The sequence below is a fragment of the Magallana gigas genome, chromosome 2 (assembly GCF_963853765.1).
Source record: "Magallana gigas chromosome 2, xbMagGiga1.1, whole genome shotgun sequence".
In the NCBI taxonomy this organism is placed as follows: domain Eukaryota; kingdom Metazoa; phylum Mollusca; class Bivalvia; order Ostreida; family Ostreidae; genus Magallana; species Magallana gigas.
In genome coordinates this window covers 55,126,516-55,154,406 of record NC_088854.1, presented here as the reverse complement: position 1 = coordinate 55,154,406, position 27,891 = coordinate 55,126,516, and the positions used below count along the sequence as shown (strand labels likewise).

At 32.9% G+C, this 27,891-nt stretch overlaps 2 protein-coding genes across 2 annotated transcripts; one reads left to right on the top strand and one right to left on the bottom strand.

The window, feature by feature from the left end:
* Positions 1–280: 280 nt before the first annotated feature.
* On the bottom strand, positions 281–23,865 carry LOC105325021 (RNA-binding protein 42). Its single transcript, XM_011424356.4, has 9 exons — positions 23,727–23,865; positions 19,354–19,454; positions 17,307–17,429; positions 16,735–16,989; positions 15,901–16,038; positions 15,212–15,411; positions 14,706–14,829; positions 12,001–12,195; positions 281–532 (listed from the first exon to the last, which is right to left on the bottom strand). Exons 1-9 carry the CDS (start codon positions 23,792–23,794, stop codon positions 420–422), a joined length of 1,317 nt encoding a protein of 438 aa, XP_011422658.3. The 5' UTR covers positions 23,795–23,865; the 3' UTR covers positions 281–419.
* LOC105325020 (uncharacterized) lies at positions 4,286–9,543 on the top strand. Its single transcript, XM_011424355.4, has 4 exons — positions 4,286–4,446; positions 5,834–6,046; positions 8,727–8,858; positions 9,362–9,543. The coding sequence occupies exons 2-4, from the start codon at positions 5,848–5,850 to the stop codon at positions 9,433–9,435; spliced, it is 405 nt and encodes a 134-aa protein (XP_011422657.1). The 5' UTR covers positions 4,286–4,446; positions 5,834–5,847; the 3' UTR covers positions 9,436–9,543.
* Positions 23,866–27,891: the final 4,026 nt, after the last annotated feature.

The following is a 27,891-nucleotide window of genomic DNA, read 5'->3' as shown; positions in this document are numbered from 1 at the left end:
GAATGTTGTGTAATTATGAAATGATGATCTTTTTGTGAGGTTTCAATTAATAAAATCATATTCATTTAAAATATAATGAACATCTGCGCAATGAAATCAAAACATGAGGAGTGATATACCTTAAAAGTTTGAATATCGAAAATATCTGCCAGCATTTCTAAAAAAAAAACAATTATTTTGTATGAACTGGTAAAAATGGACACCAAATTCCCACCACATCATATTTGGTTTTAACAAAGTGATAACCTACAAAACTCAATGTATTGTTTGAAAAAACGTATACAAATCGATTAAGTTTATTTGTCTGTTACATTCATCACTCGTACCTTTGCTGTACACTCGTACATTAGAGTCAACACTTATCATTCATGAAAACTTATTTAAATGATGAAAAATAGTCCACTTCCGATCCTGTCCAATTAACGGAGACCCAATCGTTTCTTCTCTTTATCCTTTTTCCTGACTATTTCAATATTTCTGTCCCTCCAACTGCTCTTTCTTAGTTTTATTGGCCTATTTCCCACGTACTTTCCTGTAAATCAAAATTGCAAAATTATTAGAATATCACTGGTAAACAAAAATGTCCTTGTTTATTCACTTCACAGGGTAACCATATTTGTACAATCACATCAAATAAAAACACATCCAGCTATATTTCTTCATATTTTTGTTTTTACTCCAGGGAAAGGAAGTCTTTAACGTTACGTGAATTTTTCACATAAACAAAGACTGAACCGACAACCAGGATTCCATTGACAAGTTCAGCTATTCTCCCACACCATTTCCGCCATCTTAAACTAGTACCCAAAATGACCATAATAAACTAGTACCTAATGAAAATAGTGTCTGGCACTGGTTTGTTTTGTGGAGTAACATTGCATGCTAGTTTTGTTTGAGACAAGTTACACCCTGGGCAATGAGCTGTGTCAACAATAAATCGTACTGATCTCAGTGCAGCAAATTTCCACATCTCGTTAACATCTCGTTAACATCACGCACAGATAGCTGTGCAGCAATCCCCATTCACACCCATTTTTTGTTTATTCATCATCCTGTCATTAACAAAAGAAATCTTGATGATTTGGCATTTTATCGATGTTTTCATTAAAGTTTAAGATTGCTTTATTTATTGCATTTATATCACGTGTCAAGAGAAATGAAAGTGTGATTTCCTTTTCGAGTAGGAGGTCTGGTTTTCCTCACAAAATGAGTTAATCTTATGAAAATATTATTCATTTCAATTTAATAAAATGGAAATTATTTTAATCATGAAAAAGACAAACTTTATATAAAATCAAAATACTGAGAGTACTGAAAGACGGGGTTTTGACAGTTAGAATTTGTAATTGTCCTCGATTTCCTCGAATATTCTTTCAAAAATTATGAGTTTGAATAAGTTCTTTCAATCTATGTTAATTCGGCTTTTTTGCAATTGTCTTATACTTTGTCTAAATTGTACTCAATCCCGGCCTTCATAATTGTATAAAATTGACACAACGGTATTTTATGTAAAATAAGACCCCAAGGAAAAATTTTAAAAATTACTACTAACCGGGAAAATCAAACAACTCTATCAAAGTAGGTAAATTTAATCATTAGATTTATCGAATTTTGTGATCCAAGGGAAAATCCACAAGTCGGACGGTATCCGTTATACAAGGTTTATGAAAACCCCGAAAACTCTAAAACTGCTGAATTAACAAACAAAGTGAACATTTGTATACCAATAACAAACACAGGCACCTGGTCATGACGTTAGAAATATTTCTTTTTACAATAAGATTCCAAGAACTCTAACAATAAAAAGGTTTGTCACGGTCGCCATTTTGATTTTTTAGACCAACTTATCTGACACGATTTTATTGCAGCGATTCATACAAAATTAATAGGTAAAAATAAATCCGTTCGCCACTTACTACTTTTTTGTGTAAACTCGTGCATCACCTACACGAATTACGATACAACCGTTCTTTTCATATTCCGAAAATCAGAGACATAAATAACAGAGATTGGCAACTCCGCCATTAGCGTGTAAATGTTACAACCTTACTTTGAGAACTACAAGTGCATAAGTCATTAAATTTGAACCTGATAGTGAACATGAACCTGTAAATATGTTTAAGCATGTTTTATTTATGAAATTTTTACAAAAATTCTTTATTTAGCTTTTAAATTACTTTTTTAAACTTATTGACTTTTCACAAAGTAATGGTAATGGTAATGCATTACTTTACTCATGTAATGGTAATGTAATGCATTACTTTACAATGTAATTCACCCCAAGCCTGATTCCAACTCAGCCGGAAAACATGAACATTAACATTTAACTTGGTTCTTCAATCGATAAGATGATGTATAAGTCACCCAAAATGTATAATCTATATAGATTAAAGAGACAACGAACGAGAAGGCAAATTCAGACTTGTTTTTATTTTCTATGTACAAAATTCCTTTAGAGACGAACAGCAGTCATACCGAAAGTAGACTGGAAGCCAATGAAACACCTATTTAATATGTAAAACATCTGTGTATAATCAGTCCTGATTTTAACTTGCGCATGAAGTTTGGTAGATTTCAGGTGAAATATTGTCAAAATAAAATTCACAACTTTTCAAAAATGGCACATTGCGTTTGGGAACTTTACTTTCGATTCAACCTTCAACCTCTTCTATTGATTAATGAGCTCGTACACCAACTGAATCGTCAACGGCGTTGTGCATTCAGTTACGTAACACATTCCACATTTGAACCCGAGCAAGAATATTTTGATCAATAAAACTATTTGTTTATTTTCTAAATAGAATTTGGTTTATACGCATAGGACTTTAAAGATTTAATGCGTGTTTTTATAATATATATTAATGAAATGCATAAAAACTTTCTGCACTTTTTTCTTACGCGTAGACTCAATTCATGTGTTCTACGCGTGCCTTCCGGTTTGAGACTTCGGCTGACAGTAAACTAATAGACGGGGTCACGCGACCCCGTCTAAAAATAGATGAACTTTACTGCAAGACATCTTAATACGTTCAATTTATTTCGTAATTACCATTTGAATTTACATATGAAACGTAAATTGCTAATATATGTTCTAGGAAAGGATTTTTTCCTCGGAAAGGATTTTTTCTACCTAACAACTACTATGAAAATTCCTAAACTGGATGGAATTCAAGTTCAAGATAGTAACGTTACCATTCTATCAAATTTATACAGTTTAGTTTGTAGTCATTTGGTATTGCATATTTAATGACATAATAAATGCACAAATAAAATAATAATGGGTTCGTATCAAGTTCGTTCGTTCGGAGTAAAAACACAAAACGCTTTTTAATGTCCCGTAATGAATAATGCAGCCATTCAGAGAAATTCTCCTACCCGGAAAACATGCTCCGCGTGCCGGTAGACTCCGCTAAGTATTGTGGGTAAAAAAAATAGTAAGGGGTGGAAATCGGTTGTTCAAGGTTTTACGCGGCCCTGCAGGGGATAAAATCAGGAACTATAAAAATCCCCAATAAACATAATATAGCGATTTATAAGACGATCATGAATGGATTATGATATAAAAGAACTTCAGCAAGAGTACAGGCGTGCTTCTAGAAGCCGTTATGGTCGCTCTTGCACTGATGTAAAAATGTCGAAACATCTAGAAACCCTGTGTATAGTTATTTGTATATAACCATGCCAAATACCTTTGGTTACATTTTCATATTAAAAGTTATTTATCATTTTCATCTTTCTTGAAAAATAATTATCTATAGTTTCTTACAGAACAGTTAAAGAGTGCGAAACGCTGGCAGTTTATGCACCAGTCCTGAATCATTCATTTCATAATTGTTCCATTCAATGAAGTATCCTGATTTTATATGTATCGTAAAATCAAGTAATGATGTAGTATATATATTGAACCAAAAATTCCAGTGTCGAGGATTTTTTTGTGGTTGGTGTAATATTTATCAGAAATACAAATACCTGTTGAGTTTGAAATTCAAGTACTATATATAGATTTATATATATAGTATCTAATTCTTATATAAGCGCCAAATATCCGGAATCTTATTGAGCAAGATCTGGAAATACATAGACTGCGATAAAAACATAAAAAAGCTTTATTCCCATGGATGTCAAATTTCGATAGATGTCATCTTCAGCATTTTTTTAAATAAACAAATGTCCAAGACACACTGTCTGTTGACGAAACTGTAGCCGATGAGCGTCGGATTCCGAGAGTTGAATGAAGAATTCAAAGACGTCTAGAATACTGACTGGCAGCACTAGTCAATCATGGGTGAATGGAGCAGGATTGGATAGCAATGAATGTGACCTGTCCTCCCGCCGCGCACTCTGAGGCTGTTTGTATGGTGTATAAATATTGGCTGTAACTGGCAAGGAGCTGGCATACATTACAGGTGGGAGCACACTACTCGCAGGAACTACCTTCACACTCAGGTAACTCAATCTATCTATCTCCAGAAAATTTTTTCGCCAAAATTAAACCAATTAAGCAGTTATTTCCAAATACTTGCAATGGCATTTTCAATTTATGAGCATGTTATTCTGGAATAATTATTTTCTATGTACAGTGTATTCTTTATATTTATTTATTATGTTTTGGTTAGAATCGTACTAGTAAAAATAAAAATAATCATTATTTTTACTGCAGGAATATTTTTATTAATTCTTTAATTGGATTGAGTTTCTCTTTCTTTTTGTAATAATGATCCATACAATGGAAAATCGTTGAGGATATATATTGTTGTTGTGTTCAAAATGGTTTTGGTTTTAACTTCAAATGGTGGCTGAAATACATTAGTAACCATAATTTTTTGTAGTGTAGACATTATCATTACACATGTTCACACAAAAATTAACGAAACTGAAACGTGGACTCAAACATGAAAAATATAAACACGGATCAAATTATTGGCCACATTTTTGGGGCGGGGATTCGAATAGCCCCTGTCACGATAACCGCAGTACTGCTCTTGCAGGAGAAGCTGATACATTTTTGGTGAAGTTTATTCGGTAGATATATGAATGACGTAGATAAAACAACTTTCTTTACCTTATATTTCACCAAACTTCATTAATGTGCTCTACAATAAAGAGGTACTGCAGTAACCGTAAGAGGTTCTATACAGGGAAATAAAACCACGGATTGAATTTAAATTTTTTTTTTTAAATTTGCAATATTCGACAAATATAAATCTCTAATATTTATTTAAAGAGGGAATTTACAAAAAATATTATTGTTGTAAACTATGTAGAGTAAACAGCTTATCAATTTGATAAAGAAATACGCCGTACTAACGTGTAAAACACAAGAGCTATATTGATTGACAATAAGCTATACTGTGTAAGATTATGCGAGTTGGCTAATGAATATTAGGGCAATTTAAAAAAACCAGACAGTTTTTATCTTCGAGATTATGACGCCTGCATTCTATCAGAGTCAGGATAAAGATGAAATATGTATCACTACATAAAATGTGCTAAATGTTGCCTTAAGCATAAAAAATATGATTCTTGGAGGCAAAGTGGGACAATATCATAATCCAATAGTCATGACTTAAATCGTGATAAATGGGAAAAAGTAAAGAAAAATTCTTTTTTCAATTTTAGATTAAGCTATTGCTGTCGTTACAAAAATTTTAGTTCCTGATAATAAAATTGTTTACTCGATAAAAGAATGAGCAAAATTTGATTTTTATGAATCTGCTAAAGAAAGGAAAGGGATTCATAAAACAAGCCAAAAGTTAACTTTTAGGATATCAATTTTGTTCCTCAATGTTACAGAGCTAAGGTATATATAACAGGAATTTTTTTTTTATTTTAGACACCCCCTGTAGAATGTCCACACTGAAACTGGTTACACTGGGGCTATTAGTCGCCGCCGTGGTCAGCGACAAGCGACAGGGCGTGTTCGGACCCTGCCAGGGCTGGGGGGCGGGCTGCACCAGCTACTTCTCCTACAGACCCCAGCCACAACCCCCCACACGCAAGATCACCAGAAACGTCCACAAGGCTCCCGCCTACATGTTCACTTCCGGTGAGTATGACAAAAATGCCCGTATGTTTATCAATATGAATACTGCTTTCAAGCTGCTAGTTTTTATGGCCATTTAAGTATTAAATGATTTTTCATACAAACTTTCTTCTTCAAGTCTATGAACCTGCAGAATATGTCTCTTTTTAAGATAAAAAATATTTTAAGTAAATAATTTTACTGCGCGACCACAGCTTTCAAACTGCTTGGTACCAATTTTTTTTTTTTTTGCCAATTAATCATCAACAATTTTTTTGAAACATACCTTTTCTAAAAGAAAAATGTACATGTTACACGAATTAATGTACATGCACATGTTTACTAATACAATTGTTTTCAGGGATGAAAGAAATGTAATAATTACTTCATTTTTGTCAGCAAAAACACTTTCGAAAGCATATTGCGTTATTGTTTACGAAGGCTAAATATACCCGTCTCGACATCAGAATTAATATTTTAAATATCTAGAAGTATTGAACTTTAGATATCAATAAAGTTTGTTTTGTAATAGATATTTTACATTACTTTATTAGAAGATATATATATATATATATATATATATATATATATATATATATATATATATATATATATATATATATATATATAAATAAAATGATGCATTGCTTCTCTCCATATAAATATGTTTTACAGCATCTTTAAAGTACGAATTATTTAAATGAAACAAGCAGGTCCACACTCTGTATAAAAAAATTAAAACGTTTACTTCCAAAAATTTAATTGCTATTTTATGCAATGGTTTCTCCAAATTCCATAACTAAAATCAATGTTCAAAGCTACCCCATGTCCATTCTTATCTAATGAATTATATAAATGTATTTTCAAATCCGATTCGTTTTGTCAACATTGAATTAAAAAGGCCCGACAGGATATATACCCTACAGACCGACTCCCGGGCAGGGTAATACATGTATTTATGATTACGACAATGGCATTAAATGCAAAGCAAATATGCGCCTGTTAATTATTATATTGTATTTCCTTTATATAACAGAAATTTTTAAAGTTAACCCTTCATGACAAAACTTACATAAATTGTAAACATTATGTCTTTTACCCTTGTGAAAATTGAAGCGGGTGTTTTTCCGACGGATGTTACGAAAGACTTGTGATTTCCTATGGTATCCCATTTTAGAATTTGGTTCAGTTATCGCTTTAGTAGCATATCTACCTAAAAAGACAAAGACGTACGAGTCGCTTGGGGAAAGTCGTCAATTTTTGCATATTCAGTAACTCTGAGGAGATAAGGATGGTAATGTACAATAAGAAACAAGAACCATTATCCTTAAACTGAGAAAAGCACTTTTAATGTATTCCTCCCCTTGACTTTCATAATGGTGATTGCGTTATTTTTCTTGGAAGGATTCAAAGGGCGAACATTGGTAGTTGCAAGAGGCAAAACTGTGGTTTGCACGCATCGTGAAAGTTGAACATGTCAAAAAAGTTGAGTCTCAGAGATATACAAAAATGTACTGTATCCATATTCGAACAAAAAATATAAAGAATGTATTGGGAGTGCTTATACGGAGCATGGTAAATACTACATTAATCATAATGAATTTTAACTTCCTGTCAAAGACAAGGGTCGGTGAGCTATTACGAAACATTCAATGGGCTCACTTGACGATTACGCGCCAAACCTAATGACTGCCTGGAGCAGACGACACCTCTTGATAAATGGAAACTTTCAAAATTCTTGAGAAAATTGTAGAATACTTTCACTGAGTCCCCTGAATTATCAATTGAGATATAATGGACAGTCATCCATCAACTCTCCACAGGTTTTTCCTCAGAAGTATGGTTGTTTAAAAATACTATCGACATAATTCTACAGGCAAAAAATTGCTAGCTATTTACAGCAGAGTAAAGGAGTGTAAAATTAAAAGTCATTTGAAAGTGATTAGATTAACGTGATTTACCCCATTTCAATATCATTATCATTGTTTCACCATCGGAACTAATAGGTAGGACTTTAGGATGTTGTCAGGATGTGCCTCATACCCGAATGGATTGGGTCGTTTGTCTCTTTTGACATATAGGAGAATTGGGGAGAAATTTCTTTGTTTTTAAACACTAATCGTGATCCAATTTGCTTTACATCAGAGTCTCAGACTTCAATTAGAACAGCCATTCGTGATCTTCTCGGATATTCCCACACAAATAAAAGCTGGCAGACGACAGATGATTTACCGAATTTGTTTTCCTAAAACGTGTTCTCTCATGCTGAGGTGGCAATTAATTGTTCATAGATTTTTAAATTGTGTTTTTATTAACTTTACACAGAAAGTACTTGCAGGTTATGAGTCAAGACAGAGATACTTATTTGATGTTAACAAGTCACAACCGTAAACAATAATCGACTTCTTTTACCATATGTTTAAATACTCGCAAATATGAACAATTTATCAACAACATTATTATATTTAAATAACTCCCAACTGTAAACAAATATTCGACAACATTATTTATATGTTGTAAACAAGTCACAATCGTAAACAATCAACCGTATTGTTGATAAAAACTTACTTCAAACAAAAAAATTTTTTTTTTATGAAAACAATTTTCCTTCCATAGTTCGAATAACAAATTCTTTTAAAAATAATATTATTTATGTTTATTCATTTGATCTGTGAATAGGAAACTTTCCGTTTCCATCTTACAGGTTCGTCGTGGAAGCCAATCGGCAAACGCGGCAAGGACGCAAAGGATACGAAGAAGCGGACATCCTGGTTTACCGACATCCCCTACCTACGGAATCCCTTCCTCTCCTACCCCCGCCTCAAAAACGGCGCAGGTAAAGCACATATATGCATACAGTAAAGATAGCATTTATATGCATACAGTAAAGATAGCATTGATAGCATTTATATGCATTCGGTAAAGATAGCATTTATATGCACATGGTAAAAATAGAGCAGTTAGTGTATGAGTTATAACATTGGGTATCTGTCGAGTGCACGTAAACCTATTGACATGTAATCAGAATCACTAAACGTAGTCACAAAAACAAATATCTTCTAAAGAGGATTTACATGTACCTATCATATTTCTCTCCCTTTTTTGGGGCTATGGTAATAGCAATAAGGTGCTAAGACTCTGTAATGTGTCAAGCATGATATCAAACGGCAAATATTTACTTTCTGTGCACCAAACATTGATTTTTTATGTGAATTCGCACACCCATTTTGTTAGGGATTATAACTAGCTTTAATATTGAAAACATCATTTGCTCGACATAGAAAATACCATTTCTATATGTAATAATAATGCAACATTATTGTTTTTTTTTTATAACAGGTGGTCACTTAAACAGCCTCAACCGCGTGTCATCCTCACAAAGACAGCGGCACCACAATTTGGTGGAGGTCTAGGCCGACCCGTGGTCCCTTTCTCCGGGGGGAAATATTTTTCTTCGAGGAAGAACAACGAAATTATTAGTTGATTGTTTGAAAGAATTGCTATAAAAGTGCTCACATAAACATATTTTTAGTGTTTTGTTCTCAGGTGTGAAGTCCAACTGTGAATCTTCTCTAGTCCTGAACCATTCAGCTTTGTTGAACTAATTGTATTTAAAGACAAGTGTCGAACCCACTAATAGGTCTGTCTGGTTTTATTCATGGGTTGGGTATGACCTTATTCTTTTACTCAGAAAAACATAACAGTGTGCACTTCTTATACCTCAATCAACGGCCAATTAAAACAAAAGAGAAGTTGGAGTTGAGCCAGAAGAAACTGTGTTTAAACATGTACTAACACATGCAAACTTAAGTCTATAGAACACACTAAAGGGTTACCATGGTAACTAGTGTGAATAATTTGATAAATATGAAATAAAATGATATGAAATTTTCAATATTTTGTTAAAGATATGTCTTCTCAACAATAGCATAGAAAAAATAAAACAATATTGATTGATACCAATTCCGTGACGAAACCTTAAAACAAGAAATTAGGGTTTTTTTAGCATGTGCGTCATATTAATGGTAACTTTTTACAATTTATATTAGTCTTTAGTACCGTAATAGTTTAAAATGTAAAACACTTAAAAAGGCAGAATTATCATTAATGAAAACGAAATTTTGGTGTCCAAATTGTTCTTACGACTGGTTGTATTCACTTTATATCTACTGTTCATTTCTGCCTCGATTTTGTTTCAAGTATTTGGTAATCCATATAGAAAGTTGTTTTATCATAATTTTTCAATGCTACAAGTGCATTGTCATTTCAACCGGCAACCAACAACAATCCGAAAACTCTGTGGGAAACTCAGATAAACCAGTAGCGTTCATGATATCCAGCAAAGATCAAGGTCCTGGGTCACAACCAGAGATCAAGATCACTACATTGTTCTTAAACACTTGAGAGTTAATTAGATGAACATCAGTCAACTAAACCACAAGACAAACAAATGTGTGTATTCCATGTAATCATTACATAACATAGGGTGAACACTTGGAACTTTGGTTCAACGTATATCTATTCATGTTAACCACATAAATACTAATACATATACTAGTATATTACCAATATAAATTTAAATATGAAGATGGACATGAGTTGATATATACACGTGTAAGAATATATGGATAATTATCTCTGAAGTGCCAAAATCATTTTTTCTACACAATATAACCGACTCCTCTCTTTCCTTCCAAATTAATGTAAACCAAAATTATTGGGCATATGAATTATTTTACTTACAATGAGTCTAATTTAATCAAACCTTGCACTAATGAGCTCATATTAATGGAAGGAAAAAAGGTTTTCTACATGATTGACACTAACCTAATATTGTTTGATTAAATGTATGCTTTTTAAATCTTAATGTTTTTTTTAATCTTAATTTTTCTTCTATATTCAACACAGCAATGACTGAATATTTAGAGATTACCTACAAAGATACTGTAAACCAACATTTATTCGTAGCGAACCTCACGAAAATTTCTCGCATGCGAATAAATGTTGGATTACAGTAGATGGTTTTGTGTGTTGGAGCCATAGCTTTTACCCCTACATGGAAACAATTGCTCCTACCATACACAAATTAAGAGGTACACCAATTCATCTAGCACAGCCCTGTCAGAAAAGGGAATTTTTTTAACAACTCCCCTGACAACCCGTTAACTTATACATATACAAATGACAGGTTGAGACCAATCATCAAAATGGTTTATTATTGCCAGCCATATGGGATATAATACCCCAAATGGGATGTAGATTTGAAGTGCAAAAAATCAAAAGTTTGATTTGGTAATTATTTACATGAATATAATTTTGCATACAAAATGGAACATTTTTTGGCAAGCAATTTTTCCAATAATCCTTCAAAATCCTATAGTTTGTCAGATTGAACCCAAAAAAGTTTTTCAGATACAGAGGAATCATCTTCATAAAAATCTACATAGGTCTTGCTTACACTTCTCCAAGCATAGATACTGCTTGGATATATTCCCTTCCACAAACATTTTGACCTTGATAATAAGCCTAGCCTTTACTTCTCATATAATTTTCAATTTACAAGGTAATCTGATAACAAGCTTTGCCTCTTAAGCTGCTTTGTTTCCCATAAAAAATAGACTGGACACATGACATGAGTAAGCAATCTTTGTAATTAGAAGGAGCAATGGTTAATGTGACAAGGATTGATATACCGGCACACTTTGCCCCAATTTAAACCAAATGCAGTGTGATCATTGGCATAAAACTTAAACCATTCTACACGAAAGCTGTTTGCAAAAAAATTGTATATCTCAAAAACTCTTAAACTGCTATCTAAGTTGTAAATAAATCAATGTACATTTACTTCCATCTAGATTAAGATCACATAGTGCCCCAAACTACCTTTTGAGTCAAATGTCTGCTTACTGAGTTGATTTTGTACATATGAATTTATAGCATCCTTGGCAAATTATTCAGGATCTATTTGTAAATCTTACCATTCATTTCTCTCATGGCCTGGACGAAATCATTGGGATCTTTGAAGCTCACAAACCCGTAACCTTTCGTTTTGTTAGTTCTTTTGTCTCGAACAACTTTGGACTTTAAAAAAGAGGGGTATCTACTGAAAGCACGAGCCAAGACTTCATCGGTGACTTCATTCCCTAGATCTCCACAGAATATTCTAAAATCATCTGCAAATATCAGAATTATTCAATAAGATAATAATTCAACAAAAATTGTTACAGAGAGGAAAAACTTAATGTATTTAAAATTACTTTTCAAAGAGATGAAAAAAAAAACAAATACAAATGAACCAATAAGTTTTTCCTTCTTTTCTACATTGAAGGTGATAATTTCCTAAATGCTATGGAATTGTGAAACTTGTTCCTATCCAGAGTTACTGTAGAAGCACATATTTTCGTTGGGTCTAAATTTCGTTGTTTTTAAATGAAATAAATTTTCATTGGCATTTAATTTCGTCATATTGTAATCTCTTTGTATACATTATTACTTGGGTTAAAAATTCAACACGGATTTAATTTTGTTGATTTATACTATATGAATGAAAATAACAAAATTAAATCCTCAACAAATATTTCTGCTTCTACAGTAATAATCATTATTTTATTAATAAATAAACTAATTCAGTTCCCAGTGGTCAATTATGAGGTTGCAATGTACTTTTTAAAATACTAAGAGCAGTGTTTGTTGTTGTTGCAACTAAGCAGATCAAATGCAGCCACAGCAAGGGTTTATGAAAATTTAACACATCTCTGAAGAAGGCTAACAGATCTCTTATTACAGTAGTAGCTTTATCATATAAGAGTTTAAATAAGCATCTAACAAGAGGTCCAGGGGCCACATAGCTCACCTGAGCAACAATTGTCAACCATGATTTGAACAAACTTGTATCTACTCTACCTGAGCATGCTTCCACACAAAGAACTGTGAACGCTAACGCCCGTTTCCCACCCACATTTTACATCCAAATATTTCGGAATTGCTGTCAGATATTCAAAAACTAAGTTTTCTACTAAAAAGTATAATCAAATCCTAATCAATTTATATCAAAATAAAATTTGTAATCAAATCATTTTTTTTAAACAAAAGTTTTGCTAACGCGGGGTCTTAAAAAATTTAATTGAAATCGGTCTCTATGAGTGAGAAAAATATTATTGGCCAAAATGTGCATAAAAACTTAATTATAACATATTTACGATATATATTATTGTAAAATTTCATTTAATTCATATCTGTTAATTGTTTTTCGAAAATTTACAAAGCAAAATTCTTTTTTGGAATGTATTTCGGTCTGTAGACATAAGGTAAAAATATGCTAAATAACAATAATTAAAACCCCTCAAAAGGAAACTCTGTTTCACGGGGGGGGGAAAGATGGGGTTATTTTCTATTATGAAATGAGCTATTTTAACCCAAAATAAAAAGTTATCTCTCTTTGTTTGACCAAATCATTTATATTTAATGAAAATATACATAAATGTTTACATTATTATAAAAAATAACTTTAATTAGACAACTTTCAAAAAATGACTTTTAGTTAGGCGGCTAAACAATGCCATCATTCGCAGTCCTTTGAGCTTTTCTGGCCAAATGGTTTAACAGTTTTTAGAGGTTTTCTCTATATCTTCCAGTGTAAAAATTCAACCCCCAATTGTGGCCCAACCTTACCCCAGGGATTCATGATTTGAACAAACTTGAATCTACACTACCTGAGGAAGCTCCAGCCAAAATACCGCTTTTCTGGCCAAAAGGTTTTTGAGAAGAAGATTTTTGAAAATACCAAAAAAAAAATTAAAATCCTTTAAAGAGAGCTTGGCCCTTGATTTGAACAAACTTGAATTCACTTCACCCAATGATGCTTTCTGCCAAGTTTGGTTGAAATCAGTGGTTCTAGAGAAGAAGTTGAAAATATAAGTTTACAAAGATGACGACAGACAACGGACAAATCTTGATCAGAAAAGCTTACTTGAGCTTTGTTTCAGGTGAGCTAAAAAACAGATATATGTGTCTACCTGTACTTGGTAAATAGGAAAGCTGTCAGTACTCCTAACACTGATTAAGTAACATATAAGTGTCTAAAGAATCATTGCTAACAACTAATAGTGTTAAAATATCAGTTTCTAACCAAGCTGGGCTAACAACTCTCCTTACACACCTATAACTTAATATATAAATGTATGAATAAGCTGTGCTAACAACTATTTTTATACATTGATAACTTAACATACAAGTGTCTGAATAAGCTATGTTAATTACTCTCCTTACATTCTTAGGACTTACTAAGGCATTGCCTGCTGCTTAATCCATTTATGTAATATATTTACATAATAAAATATGTTCAAATAAAACACTGATAACTTCACTTATAAGTGTCTAAATAAGTTATATTAAAAATTCTCTTTACAAATTGATAATTTAACATATAAGTGTCTAAATAAGCTATGTAAATAACTATCGTGACACACTGATAACATACAAGTGTCTAAACAAATTATGCTTACAACTCTCCTAGCACACTGATTAAGTAATATATAAGTGTCTACCGGTAAAAAAGCCATGCTAACAGCTCTCCCAGCACACTGATTAAGTAGCTTACAAGTGTTTAAATAAGCCATGCTAACCACTCCCTGACAGATGTATGGATACATTTTAACAATGGTCCATAGTCTTGGTCCGTTACCTTTCTCCCACTCCTCCAGTGATGGATCCTCCCAGGTCTCTCCTGCCGCTGTCCGGATTATCTTCTTGGGCTTCTTCTCTTTCTTCTCTCTTTTAGGCACTACTTCCATCACAGGCTCAGGCTCCTAAAGGCACCCAATAAAGTATTGTAACATTCTCAGTAGTTTAATATAAAATTCATTGACAAACTAGTAAAAGAAATTGCTCTCTAAAATAACACAACTTTTCCTTCAGGAATAAGTCAAGTTACTAAAAACCAACTTTTATATACAAGCAAGAAACTTTTGTGAGGTTTGTAAGAGACCAATTTATCTTGTTGTGAGCCAGCTAGTGTATGAATATCTTTGTTGACTGACATTTAACACTACAGGCATTTAACATCAGTGAACAAAATTAATTTTTTCCCCTCAGCAGCTGTCTATATTTTTTTTTTGGTTTGGTAAATGTACAAACTCTGGTTGTGATTGACATAAAATAAACCTTTTTACCCATATATACATAACTCACATGTATTGGTTCATGCACTTTTACTTCTGGCTGTGGTACTGGCATCATAGCTGGAACAATTCCCCCTGAGGGCCCCACTTTACTCTGGTCTCCTGTGTCCCCCTGTGGTCCCCCTTCCTCCTCCTTTTTTTTCTTTTTCTTTTTCTCTGGTTTGTTGATGACAGGAGCAGAGGAGTAGACAACTCTTGGTTTTTCAATCACTACAAAATACAAGTTCATATTAAAAATAAAAAAAATAGAAGGATGTTTCATAAATTCTCTCAATTTAAAAAGCTATTTCTTAACCTTTCCAATTTATTTCATAAAAAATTATCTTTTTTGAAGCACTATTAGATATAATTACACTTAAATCAAATATGTTCTAGGATGTTATTCAATCATTGACATCTGTTACATTTTATACAAAAATGTATCAACATTTTATACAAAAATGTATCAACATTTTATACAAAAATGTATCAAGTGCATGAAATCAAGTTTAAAAATATCTTTATCAATGACAGGTACACAAAATTGTAATAGTGGTGGTAAAATCAACAATATATCTAAACTGTCTTTAGAAAGTGCAGGTAACCAAATGATCAGCACCAACTGCAACTATGTACTGAAACACACTTGTGTTATTAAATCAAATACAAGATGTACATTTAAGTATGCATATGTAAATAGTAAATGAAATTTCCATTTACTTGGCTCTTTTTTCTGCTCCATAGGAGGTCCTCCATGAAAAGGTGGCATAGGTCCCTGGGGACCTGGACCTCCATATGGAGGTCTCATCATAGGACCTCGATTTGGCATGGAATGGGGATGAGGGGGTCCTTGGTAACCTAAAAAATAGTGGATAAAATATGAAAGTTACAAAGATTAAATGTATGTGTTCCTCATCTATACAAATTTTATGATATTCTATTATATTATAATTAGACTACTCACTTGCAAAATTAAATTAGAATTTTTTCATAATTCCACCAAATGACCTGATTTTTCTGGACTTGATCTCTAATTTTTTTTAAACATATTTTATAGCTTTAATATTCTGCAAAAGTTTAAAAAGCTACATTGATTTCATTTTTATCAAATTTAAGCATAAAATATTATACAAGTTTATCAAATCATGAAGAAAACCAAAAAAAAAAAAAATAATGCAGTAAGAGCACTTTTTTGAGCTGTTAAAATGTGCTTTATAATATTAATGAAGCAAGATACAGTTCTTGTATTCTTGACATGACCGTTTCTATTAAAATCAAGTACTTTTTATAACCTTGAATTTGACTCAGCCTACCTAATAAATTTTTGCATACAGTTACTGTAAACCAACATTTTTTTACAAGGTTCATAAGAGTCTTGTAGAATATTACTTGCAGCAGATCGGTCATCAAATGTCTCTTATATTCTATTTTCCAGCTTATCTACATTACAATCGTGAAAATTAATCGCCGCAAACCAGCTTATCTATGATGAATTGTAAAATAAAGTTGTTTTTATGTAATGTGTTGAACTTGGTAATATAACCTGAAACTCACCTCCTGAATATGGGTCCGGTCCACCCTGGCCTCCCATGAAGTGTGGTGGTGGTCTAGGGGGCCCCTGGACAGGGGGCCCAGAAGGGGGAGGTGGTGGAGGGGGCATTCTTTGTCTGATCTGATGAGGAACAAATGGGAGATTTGGGCGCATGGCTGGAGGTGGAGGTGGGGGAGGCGCTAGGTTGGACACCCCTGAGGATGTCGGCCTTGAAGATGACATCAGAGAGGGAGGAGGTGGGGGTGGGGCAGCTAGCACTGAAAAGAAGATATACGGTAGATATGTTTATTATGACCAACATTTAGTTATATTTTTTTTCATGTGTATTAAAAATTAATTGGCTATCTTTGTTCAAAGATTTTTACCAACACTTTGTAAACAAGCAATTAAACAATCATTTTTCTTCATAATACTTCTATGAAATACATTTTTATGAGATACAGTCATGTGAATGCTTGCATGTATGTTGATAGTTTTAGCCGTCAACAATCAAATTATTGGGGTCCTCATTGATATTATTCCCTCAGAATGGTAATTCAAGGTCAAACGTATAGCTCTTCACTGTAGTCGTTACCTGATAATGGGATGTTGGGGTCCGAGTATTGTGAGCCCTCTGGGTGTGAAGGTTTCGCCCTTGGTGGAGGGCCCTGGGGAGGGCCTTCTTGGCGGGCCATCTTATGTGGAGGTTCATCATTTCCTAATGATAAATTTATTTACTGGTAATTGATATCACAGGATACACAATCTGCAAACATTTCTACAACAATGGAATTTATAAAACCTGTAAATTCTGTTAAGTATGGTTTTGGAAAAAATACCAAAAATATTTTTACCGGGTACAAAGCTAAGATTATTCTTGTCAAAATTTCTCATGATTAAAGATAAACATGTTAACACTAAATGCAAAATCAAAGGCCTGAAGGGCCACAATGGCGTCGAGTTAAAGTTAATTTGAAGAGTAAAAACCTAAATAATTTTTTAAACAAATGAAAAGCTGTCAATGTGACAGCTAACCGGGTTTTCTTTTTATATGTGAACTGTATCCATAATCCATGTCAACCCATATCCTATTTTGCTAAAAAAAAAGACTTAGTTCAAAAGCTGGTATTTTTTTCATAAATAATCAGAAATAAAAATCCTAGATATATGCACACCTCTGATACATGTACAATTAATCTGCAAAAGAACAACTTTTTATCTATAAAACTGTAGGAAAAGTTATCCGTACAATGAGGTTACCCTATATGCAATATTTTGCTAAAAATTGACTAACTTCAAAGCTGGTATTTTTTTCACAAATTATCAGTAATCAAAATCCTAGCAATATGCACACCTCTGATATATGTATAATTGATCTGCAAAAGAACAACTTCTTATCTTGAAAACTGTAAGAGGACTTATCCGTACAATGAGGGTACGCTATATGCAATATTTTGCCAAAAAATGACCAAGTTCAAAAGCTGGTATTTTTTTCACAAATTATTGAAAATCAAAATCCTAGCAATATGCATACCTCTGATATATGTATAATTGATCTGCAAAAGACCAACTTCCTATTTTGAAAACTGTAGGAGGACTTATCCGTACAATGAGGGTACCCTATATGCAATATTTTGCCAAAAAATGACCAATTTCAAAAGCTGGTATTTTTTTTCATAAATTATAGAAAATAAAAATAAAATACATTAGTCAACTTTAAAAAAAAATAAAAAATGTTATTTATCACATAACTAATAAAATTACAATTCATTACAAATTTGCTCACCTAATTCTTAAAAAGTTTTGAATTTCAATTGAAAATTTAAGTTTAATATAGAAATTTCTTAGGAGTTAAAAAACGTTTAGATTTTTTTTTCTCTATTTATATGGAAATAAATATTAAAAAATATTATTGTGTTTAATTCTATATATTGTATACTGCTGATAACCACTCTGTCTCTTATTATCAATTTCATCTAAAATTCACAAGGGTCCAAATGACACGGTCCGAAAAGATCAGGGGTAGATAAAAGAAAGCACCCATTCACATTGTTTACAAAGTGAAAGTAGTTCACTAGTTGGTTTAAAATAACTTTTGGTTGTAGATGTACTTATCGCTCGATTAGGAAGTTTTGTTCCTACAATTAAGTTCAAACATTTGTGCATTGTCAATTTTCGATATGGATACAAAATAATCTATTTTGCAGGCTAGTACATTTCATAACCAAATTGAGTATGTTAGCCCAGCTATCGCATGTGTCTCGGTGCTAATGTATTCATCCGCTGAAACCGAGACATGTTGTTTTCAATAAAATGTGAACATTTTTAAAGACGGCAACCATTTCGAATCTGCAAACTTGTTTTGTTGACGTACAGTTCTGCTCGAAATTGAAGTATATGTCATCTATTTTTCTTCAAACACATACGAAAACTTTGCACTCATTTGAGTTGTTTGGCTCCTAAAAATGTAACTTCCGGACGTACGATCCCTAGATGGCTTTCGAGCTTCGCTCGACGCCATAAAAAAAGTATTGGTACTGAATTAATAATACTTCAGTGAGAAAATATAAATCTCACGAAATATCATAATTCTCAGCCTATAATCCAATTTTGTACACAAATGTATTGGAGAATCTTTTTACCTGTGATTTGGGCTTTGACTTTATTGAATGTGCCAGCACCAATAATCATCCGCGATCCTCCTGCCTCAAAGTCTTTTGGCACCAGAATCTCCTGCTCAAAGCTAAAGAAAAATATCATTTCATAACCATAATACTCTTGTAGAATTCATGTAAGAAACTTTTTCCTAATTGTGTGTGTAGTCTTAGCTGTGCTTCTTTGAATTACTTTTCAGTTTTCCATCTATTATAAGCATTAATTGTGAACCATTGACTTTTAAATCAGTTAGCAGTAAAAATCAATGAAATTAAACCCATGACAAATCTAAAACACAAGTATCATTGAATACAGAGTTGATACGTGATACACTTTAGAGATTACAACATGACGAAAATAAATCCCAACAAAACATTTTTTGGTTTAAAAAGAACGAAATTCTGACCCAACAAAATATGTGCCTCTACAGTTAATACGTTTGGTCTGTATATCTTTTTTTCTATTACAACTACTTTTCTCTGTGTTTCAGGCTACAGAGATTGCTATATATATATATATATATATAGTTCATGTCAAGAATAACAAATGACATTGCAATTTTGTATGACATCATTGAAAACAATAATCAAATGCTTGTTATCAAATGCTTGCTAAAGCCTATCAAATGAAAGCTTTCTGACTTCAAGGGTGACTCCTTGTTGCTTGTTGAAAATAACCAAGCTTTTTATCATTAATGACAGTCAACAAAAATAAAATTCTCATGACACATTCTGTGATTGATACCGTCATAACTTTTCTAGGGTTTTAATTCAAAGATTTTTCAAACATAGGTAATCACAGATTACAAATCTCACCGAGACGAGGCATCACCCTTATTAGACATCACCTTTATGAGACCACCTTTATCATATTATATGAAAATCATACTTTATGATCTTGGATATTCATGGATTATGTTTTGACACAAAATCATATATCATCTGTTAAAAAATTGTATGATAATCATATGTTCATATGTTAATCAATATAATAATATAAAATTAAATATTGCATCCTATCATACTTACAATATATATCATATAATACAATTAAATACTGTAATAAACAAAGATGATATTGTAAATATGAAATGACATTGTATTGTGTTAAACCTTATTGTATTTGATCACATAATACAACATCATTATATATAATACCATATTGTATTATATGATACAATTTCATATTACATTATACATCATAACATTGAAACATATGATATTATATTGTATAATATAGTATGATTTTGTACTGTATGATATTGTATAATATTTGATACATAATATGAGATTGTATCATATGATACAATATAATTTGACACAACATTGTATCATATCAAATGATACAATATCATGTGATAAAGCAAAATATTATATAATACAATATTATATTATACATATTGTATCATAATATACAATACTATACAGAACAATATCACGATACAATATCATATCATGAAATATCGAAAAAAATTGATACAGTATCATATCGTATCATATAACTTTTTACAATATAACATATGATATTATATTGTATCATATTAAACAATAGTGTATCATATCATACAATACTTTATCATAGGAATCATGTTATATCATTTAACAACAACCACACCTTTCTGTCAAGCAGGTTTAAGTGAGGTAGGAGATTTCTTGAGCATCCTTGATAATGGAGATCAGGCTCTGCATCTGAAGCAACCTCTGAGTTTCATTTTTAATATACCGTAGTTAAATCAACTATGCAAGCTATCATCCAAAAAACTAAACCTCATCCAGCATCCATAACCTATGGCTCAGATTCAGAGATCAAGCCTGTCGGGTGCATCAGTATCATAAGATGCATCACCCATGCAAGTTTGGTGAAGTTAGGACCAGTAATAACTAAGATATCATCATCAGAGGACACCAGCAATTAAAACCTTAACCTCCTCCAGCATCCGCAACCTATGGCTCAGATTCAGCATCCATGCCTATCATGTGCATCTGTATCATAAGACACACCATCCATTCAAGTTTGGTGAAGTTAGGACCTGTATCAACAAGGATATATTTTTTAGCATCCTTGATAATGGAGATCAAGCTCTGCATCTGAAGCTTCCTCTGCGATTCATTCATATTACAATTTAATCAACTTTGCAAGTTTGAAATAGTACTATTATCTATGTAACATGTGACCTGTTGAAAAAAACTTAACCTTATCCAGCATCCGAAACCTATGGCTCAGACTCAGCATTCAAGCCTGTTAGGTGTATCCGTATCATAAAACACACCATTAGGTGAAGTTAGAACAAGTAATAACTAAGATATCATCATCTCAGAGGGCACCTGTTTCAAAAACTTTAACCAGCTCTTAAAACCTTAACCTCCTCCAGCATCCGAAATCTATAGCTCAGATTCAGCATTCAAGCCTGTCAGGTGCATCAGTATAATAAGACGCACCAACCACACAAGTTTGATGAAGTTTGGACAGGAGTAGCTAAGATATAATCATTAGAGGGCACCTGCTCAAAAAACTTTAACCAGCTCCAAAAACCTTAACTTCCTCCAGCATCCTAAACCTATGGCTCAGATTCAGCATTCAAGCCTGTCAGGTGCATCAGTATTATAAGACGCACCAACCATACAAGTTTGGTGAAGTAAGGACCAGAAGTAACTAAGATATTATCATCAGAGGGCACCTGCAACAAAAACTTTAACCAGCTCTTAAAACCTTATCCACCTCCAGCATCCTCAACCTATAGCTCAAATTAAGCATTCAAGCCTGTCTGGTGCATCAGTATCATAAGACAGACCATCCATGCAAGTTTGGTGAAGAACGGACCAGCAGTAACTTAGATATTGCTATCAAAGGGCACCTGCAATAAAAACTTTAACCTGCTCCAAAAACCTTAACCTCTTCCAGCATCAGAAACCTATAGCTCAGATTCAGCACTCAAGTCTGTCTGGTTGATCAGTATCATAAGACACACCATCCATGCAAGTTGGTGAAGTTAGGACCAGGAGTAACTTAGATATTGCTATCAAAGGGCACCTGCAACAAAAACTTTAACCTGCTCCAAAAGCCTTAACCTCCTTCAGCATCTGAAATTTAGGACCCATATTCAGCATCCAAGTCTTTCAAGTCCACAACTAGGTCCAGATGCATCATCCGTGCAAGTTTGGTGAAGATAGGACAAGTTATAGCTTAGATACAGGACCTGCAACAAAAACTTTAACCAGGTCCGGACGCCGACGCCAACGGTATAGCATATGCTCCCCTTGACTCCGTCTCAGTGAGCTATAGCATAAGCTCCCCTTGACTTTGTCTCGGTGAGCTAAAAACAATCATTGATAGATTAGCTGATATGCCTCAATAAATTAAATAACTTCTAATTCAACATCTTAAAAGGCTCATTTCTGGAACAAGGGTATGCTTTACATGACTTTATGTACATGTAGATGTAGATAATAAAATCTTCAAAAAATAACTCAAATTGTTAAAAAAAAAATTAAACAACTATATCTAAAAAATAAATAGTCAAATTTTAAAATAAACATTGTTCTTGAAAAATTGAACCATGCCTAAGTTTTGTAAGTCTTGAACAAAAAACCCTCTGTGTCACAGAAAATTGGCACCTCTCTATGTATCAACTGATGCCATCAGTTAATCTTAGGACAATCTTGGGACAATCATTTCTATGTCAAAAAATTCAGTCTGAACTTTGATACACATATCTATGAATATCTATCGCCGACTTATTTGTTATCAATGTACATTCATTTTAAATACATAGGGTATCTACAATAATTTATGTTGCTGGTATGTTATTATTGAAATAAGATTTGCTATACAAAAGCTTTACATCAGTGTGCACTTTTGCATCAAAACTGGTCAAAAAGTCAAAAGTTAGATAAATTGCGACAGTATCAACAAGTAAAATGTGACCCTTATGGTGGAATGAAAATTTGATGCAAACTCAAAACAACATTAACAATGGATTATCCTGATTAATTCATGACAAGAAGTGCAAGATTAGGTTGAATTTTTTGACAAAAATCAAGGCAAAATAAAAGTGTTTCCTATTTTCCCCCTTTTGATTATCTGAACGCTAATAAAACAATACTGACTCCGTTACAACTTAAATTTACACTATGATTATGCGTAACGTCAAATAGTCACAATTTTAACATATTTCTTTTTGTTATCAGTGTCGTTTTATTAAATGTGCAGGCGAAAGATACATGTAACATTTTTAAAAGCTGTTTTGCATTGGAATATTAGTTCCTGGGAGGAGTTTAACGTTCTTGAGCGCTAAGGTTGGCATGTAGCATAACTAAAATACGTCAAGACTGCATAAGTCTTGCCAAATATTATTTCATACCGGTTCATCTCCGCTTCCATTTCTTTTAAACGTTTTTCTGTCAACAAAGCCATATCGGAATTCGCCATTTTTTCGTTTCTTCAGTGTACCTTTTAGTCTTACAATTCATTCAGTATAATGTTCTACGATGAAGCACATTTTGAACCAAGATCTAAAAAATAAAAGTAAAACCTAAAATAGCGATTTCATGATATCCGGAAAGAAAAGGTAATGTTTGACAAGCACATTTTTCATCAGTGCTCATATGTCTGGGCTAAAGAACATTTTTAAATTATATCTTTTTGCAATAAAAATGTTATTTCTACCCCTAATGATAATTTTTACAGGAAGGGAATATTAATAATTACCGTTTTGTAATAAATAACATCAATTTTTGTTTTTAATCATCAGAATCATGAGAATGAGATTAAACATAAAAGATAAGGAAAACATCTGTATGATTTTTTGAAGCTTTTTTTTCATGACTTATTGCACCTTTGAATTGGTAAGTTTTTTAACAGTTACAATTAATTTGTTTTGAAATGAATGCTTTTGATTTTTTGTAAATAAATCTCATGCAATGTGTTTGATATGTCTTTACGATGATAAGATTGCTTTAAAAATGGATGCCGTTGATGTCAATTTTAGATAGAGGGCTTTTATGGTTTACAGCCAAATTTTGCCCGAAATCAGACTTTTTTCTATATATTTAACTTTACATGTACATGTAATAGTAAGGTTTTATCCAAGACCCAAACCTTTGTAAATTTTTATTTCTATATAATATATACAAGAAGTACAAAATATGTCCCAACCATATCACACGTTGAAAGTGAGTCTTTTCAATATGTCAAATGTAAAGAATTGTAAAGATTTTTTTTTTTTTTTTTTTTTTTTATTTTATTCAGATCCTCATTCTTGACCTTAACAAAGGGACGCAACTTATACCGCGAAGGGAATTTTACAAGACTCCCTAGCCTAATATTTGATTTCTCATACGAACATCATAGTGTAAACTTTGGGGAAAAAATGTTGGTTATAAGTGAACAAAAACAATATTATTTGTTTCGGTACACGACTATATTTATTTTTCCTTCTAATTAATGACCACACGAGGATGAAACGCTCCAAGGACTCCAAATACTGTGGCATGAATCGAATCTAGCGCGAGCAAATGAAAGGCCAGTTAGAATGGCACGATTATCATTACGCTTTGCATATTTTTGTGAAACACTCCTCTCAATGCACAGTTCCCCGATTTTCCGATAGTGTTCGCAAATATTCTATTACCGGTATATTACTATTTTCAGATAGCAACGGTAATCACGTGACACACTCTTCTCAATGTCAAATTTAAATAACATTATATAAATAGTGCCTGTTTGGGAGGGTAACTGTTGAAATTGACACCCCGAGAAAACCAATTGTCAACCGACGCGAAGCGGAGGTTGACAATGGTTTTCTAGGGGTGTCAGTTTCAACAGTTACCCTCCCAAACATGCAGGCACTATTTATCTTATTATACTGAATGTCCTATTTTTAAAGAAAATTTTACTGCTTTTATATAGAAATGAAGTGAATTCTACGGCGAACCGTACGCGCATTATTTACGCGCATGTAACAATTCGTTGTGTTACCCGTTGCCATGTGTGTTGCTAACGCTGAGGGCAATAGAACGGATTACCAACCGCGTTTAAACCAATCAGATTTCAGTATCTAACATGAAAATTTAATAGCGAGCGCAGCGAGGCGGCGCGAAGCGTAGCGAGCTCCATAGACAACGTGTACGAACGGAGGAAATTCGAGTTGAAATCTGCACATTGTTCAAAGAAAATTTTGTGGACCCGCGTGAAAACGTTCTACTATCCCAGTCATCCTTTGAGGTGCATAGCAACATGGTGGAACAGGAAGCGTTTCAACGGAAACTTCTTACCTCTAAATCGCATACATCATTTTCATTTAACAATAAAAAATCCTTCTAAAAACATTAAAGTAAATAACACATAAGCCTATGTAAAAAAAAAAACTGTACCTATCTGAACTTTTGCTGACAAATGACGTAATTTCCTTCCCCGAATTTGTCCGACAATTTACGATAACTGTCGAGCGCAAAAGAAAGTTAACTATGACGTCACAAAGATCTCGCGTTTTAATTTCCCGCGATACATTTAGAGGCGGATCAAGCATCTGTACTGGATTTAACATGTAGGAAGTACTCAGTATCAGTGTTAACGGTGACTCTTTGGCTGATTAATTTTGTTTTGATGATTTATTTTATTTTATTTTTTGCTTAGTAAAATTAATACACATGCAATTTCCATGCTAAATTTATTGTCATATTTATCCAATCATATATGCATACGTTAGGTAGGTGACAAAAAATTATTAAAAAAGAAAAGTCTAATCATTATTAGATCTACGTGCAGCCACGTCATTTTGTACTGAACAAATAAAAGAAAAGAATTAAACTGTTAACATATCTACATGTATTTGTTATATAGTTGCATATGTGGTCAAACCTTTCAATGATATTGGATATCACACACTAAAAAAGGGTACATGTCTACAACGCTTATATAGCGTACAAAAATTGAAAAGATTAAAACCAAAATTGATGTCACAGAGGAAAATAGTTAAAACACAGATAACATAGACACACAATTTATTGTTTACTGATTTTAATGATCATTATTAAAAGGTAAAGGAATGATAAAACATAATTGTATTTACATAAAAAAAAAACGGCTTTGTGTTTATCTAAATATTTAAATAATTCTGTTTTAACATTTTATTAATGCTCAGAGGTAGTTTGTTTAAGTGTATAAGCCTAGGAAGTGACCATTGGAATAAAAGTTTAATAACTTTGGGTTCCTTGTGGCGGTAAAAGTTTTCAAACAAAGCCCAAGTTTTTGGTTAGGGCAAGTTCATAGGTTGCATTTAACAATGATGACAGATGTGTGGTTCCTTCTGCGCTCGCCCCAACGGTCACACCGTAAAACATATTAATATCATATAACTTCATAAACAGTAAAATATTTGTTAGGTTCAATATGTCACCAAGAGTAATTCACCTCACAGAGAGGTCATAGGAAGGCCTCTTTCGAACAGACTCGGTCATGCCAGTGAGAAGGTATCTCTTACTGTGACGAACTTAAATTGTACTTACTTAAATTGTGCGTCATAATTGGACATCTTGTCAATCAAGATACCTACCAGTTCATGGTCATCGGTTTTTGGTTTTTTTTTTATATGCAAGGCTCCCCACCTTTTGTTCTAGGTGGAATTGATAATTCCAAGAGAGTAATAAACTGTAGTTGTTGTTCACGAGAAATTATGTAGTTATTGCATTTCCTTTGTAATGAACTCATTGGATATTTTCAGAGATTTAAATGGGAGAAATGTTGCCAGAGTGTCGTTACCTTGGGGAAAATTTTATTTTATGCTGATATATTCCTATTCTTTAAAGTGTAAACATGTATTTACATATACTCAAATGAATTCGATCGGGGGGGGGGGGTATTATTATTTATTTTTTATATATATGGGCTGGGGATGGTATCAATTTTGGTCAATATAATTGACAAATGAACATGGACAAAGTCACAATACACCGTTTTAATATCTATCGTTCTGGAGATTGTCCCAATGGCTGTATTAGATGCTAAATATCCTGTTTATGTTTCGTCAGGACTTACATTGAGGTTATCCTGCAGATTTAGTTACTTTTAGGGATTGTATCGACGTATAATTATAGCTGATGAGGAATATATGGCTTCAGACAGTCTCTCTCTCTCTCTCTCTCTCTCTCTCTCTCTCTCTCTCTCTCTCTCTCTCTCTCTCTCTCTCCAAATCAAGTCGATCTGTGGTAGAAAGATAAACTATAATCTTGTTGTCATGTAATGGTAATGTTATATTAAAAGTTTAAAATCAAAGATTTTTTAAACTTATCTATAGATAAGTTTAAAAAATCTTTGATTTTAAACTTTTAATACCAAGAATCATAACACGTTGTCTGAACTGTGTAGCCTCTTTAGGGAATGAGGAAAATGTTTGTCGTAGGTAGCCTCTCGGCCTTGCCTTTCGATAAGACTCCACACTTCACGGTACTCCTTATCATTTTTGCATTCTTCTAAATCTGTGGCCAATGACCTGGCGATCAAGTAGAAAAAGAACTGTTGTCCGCTTT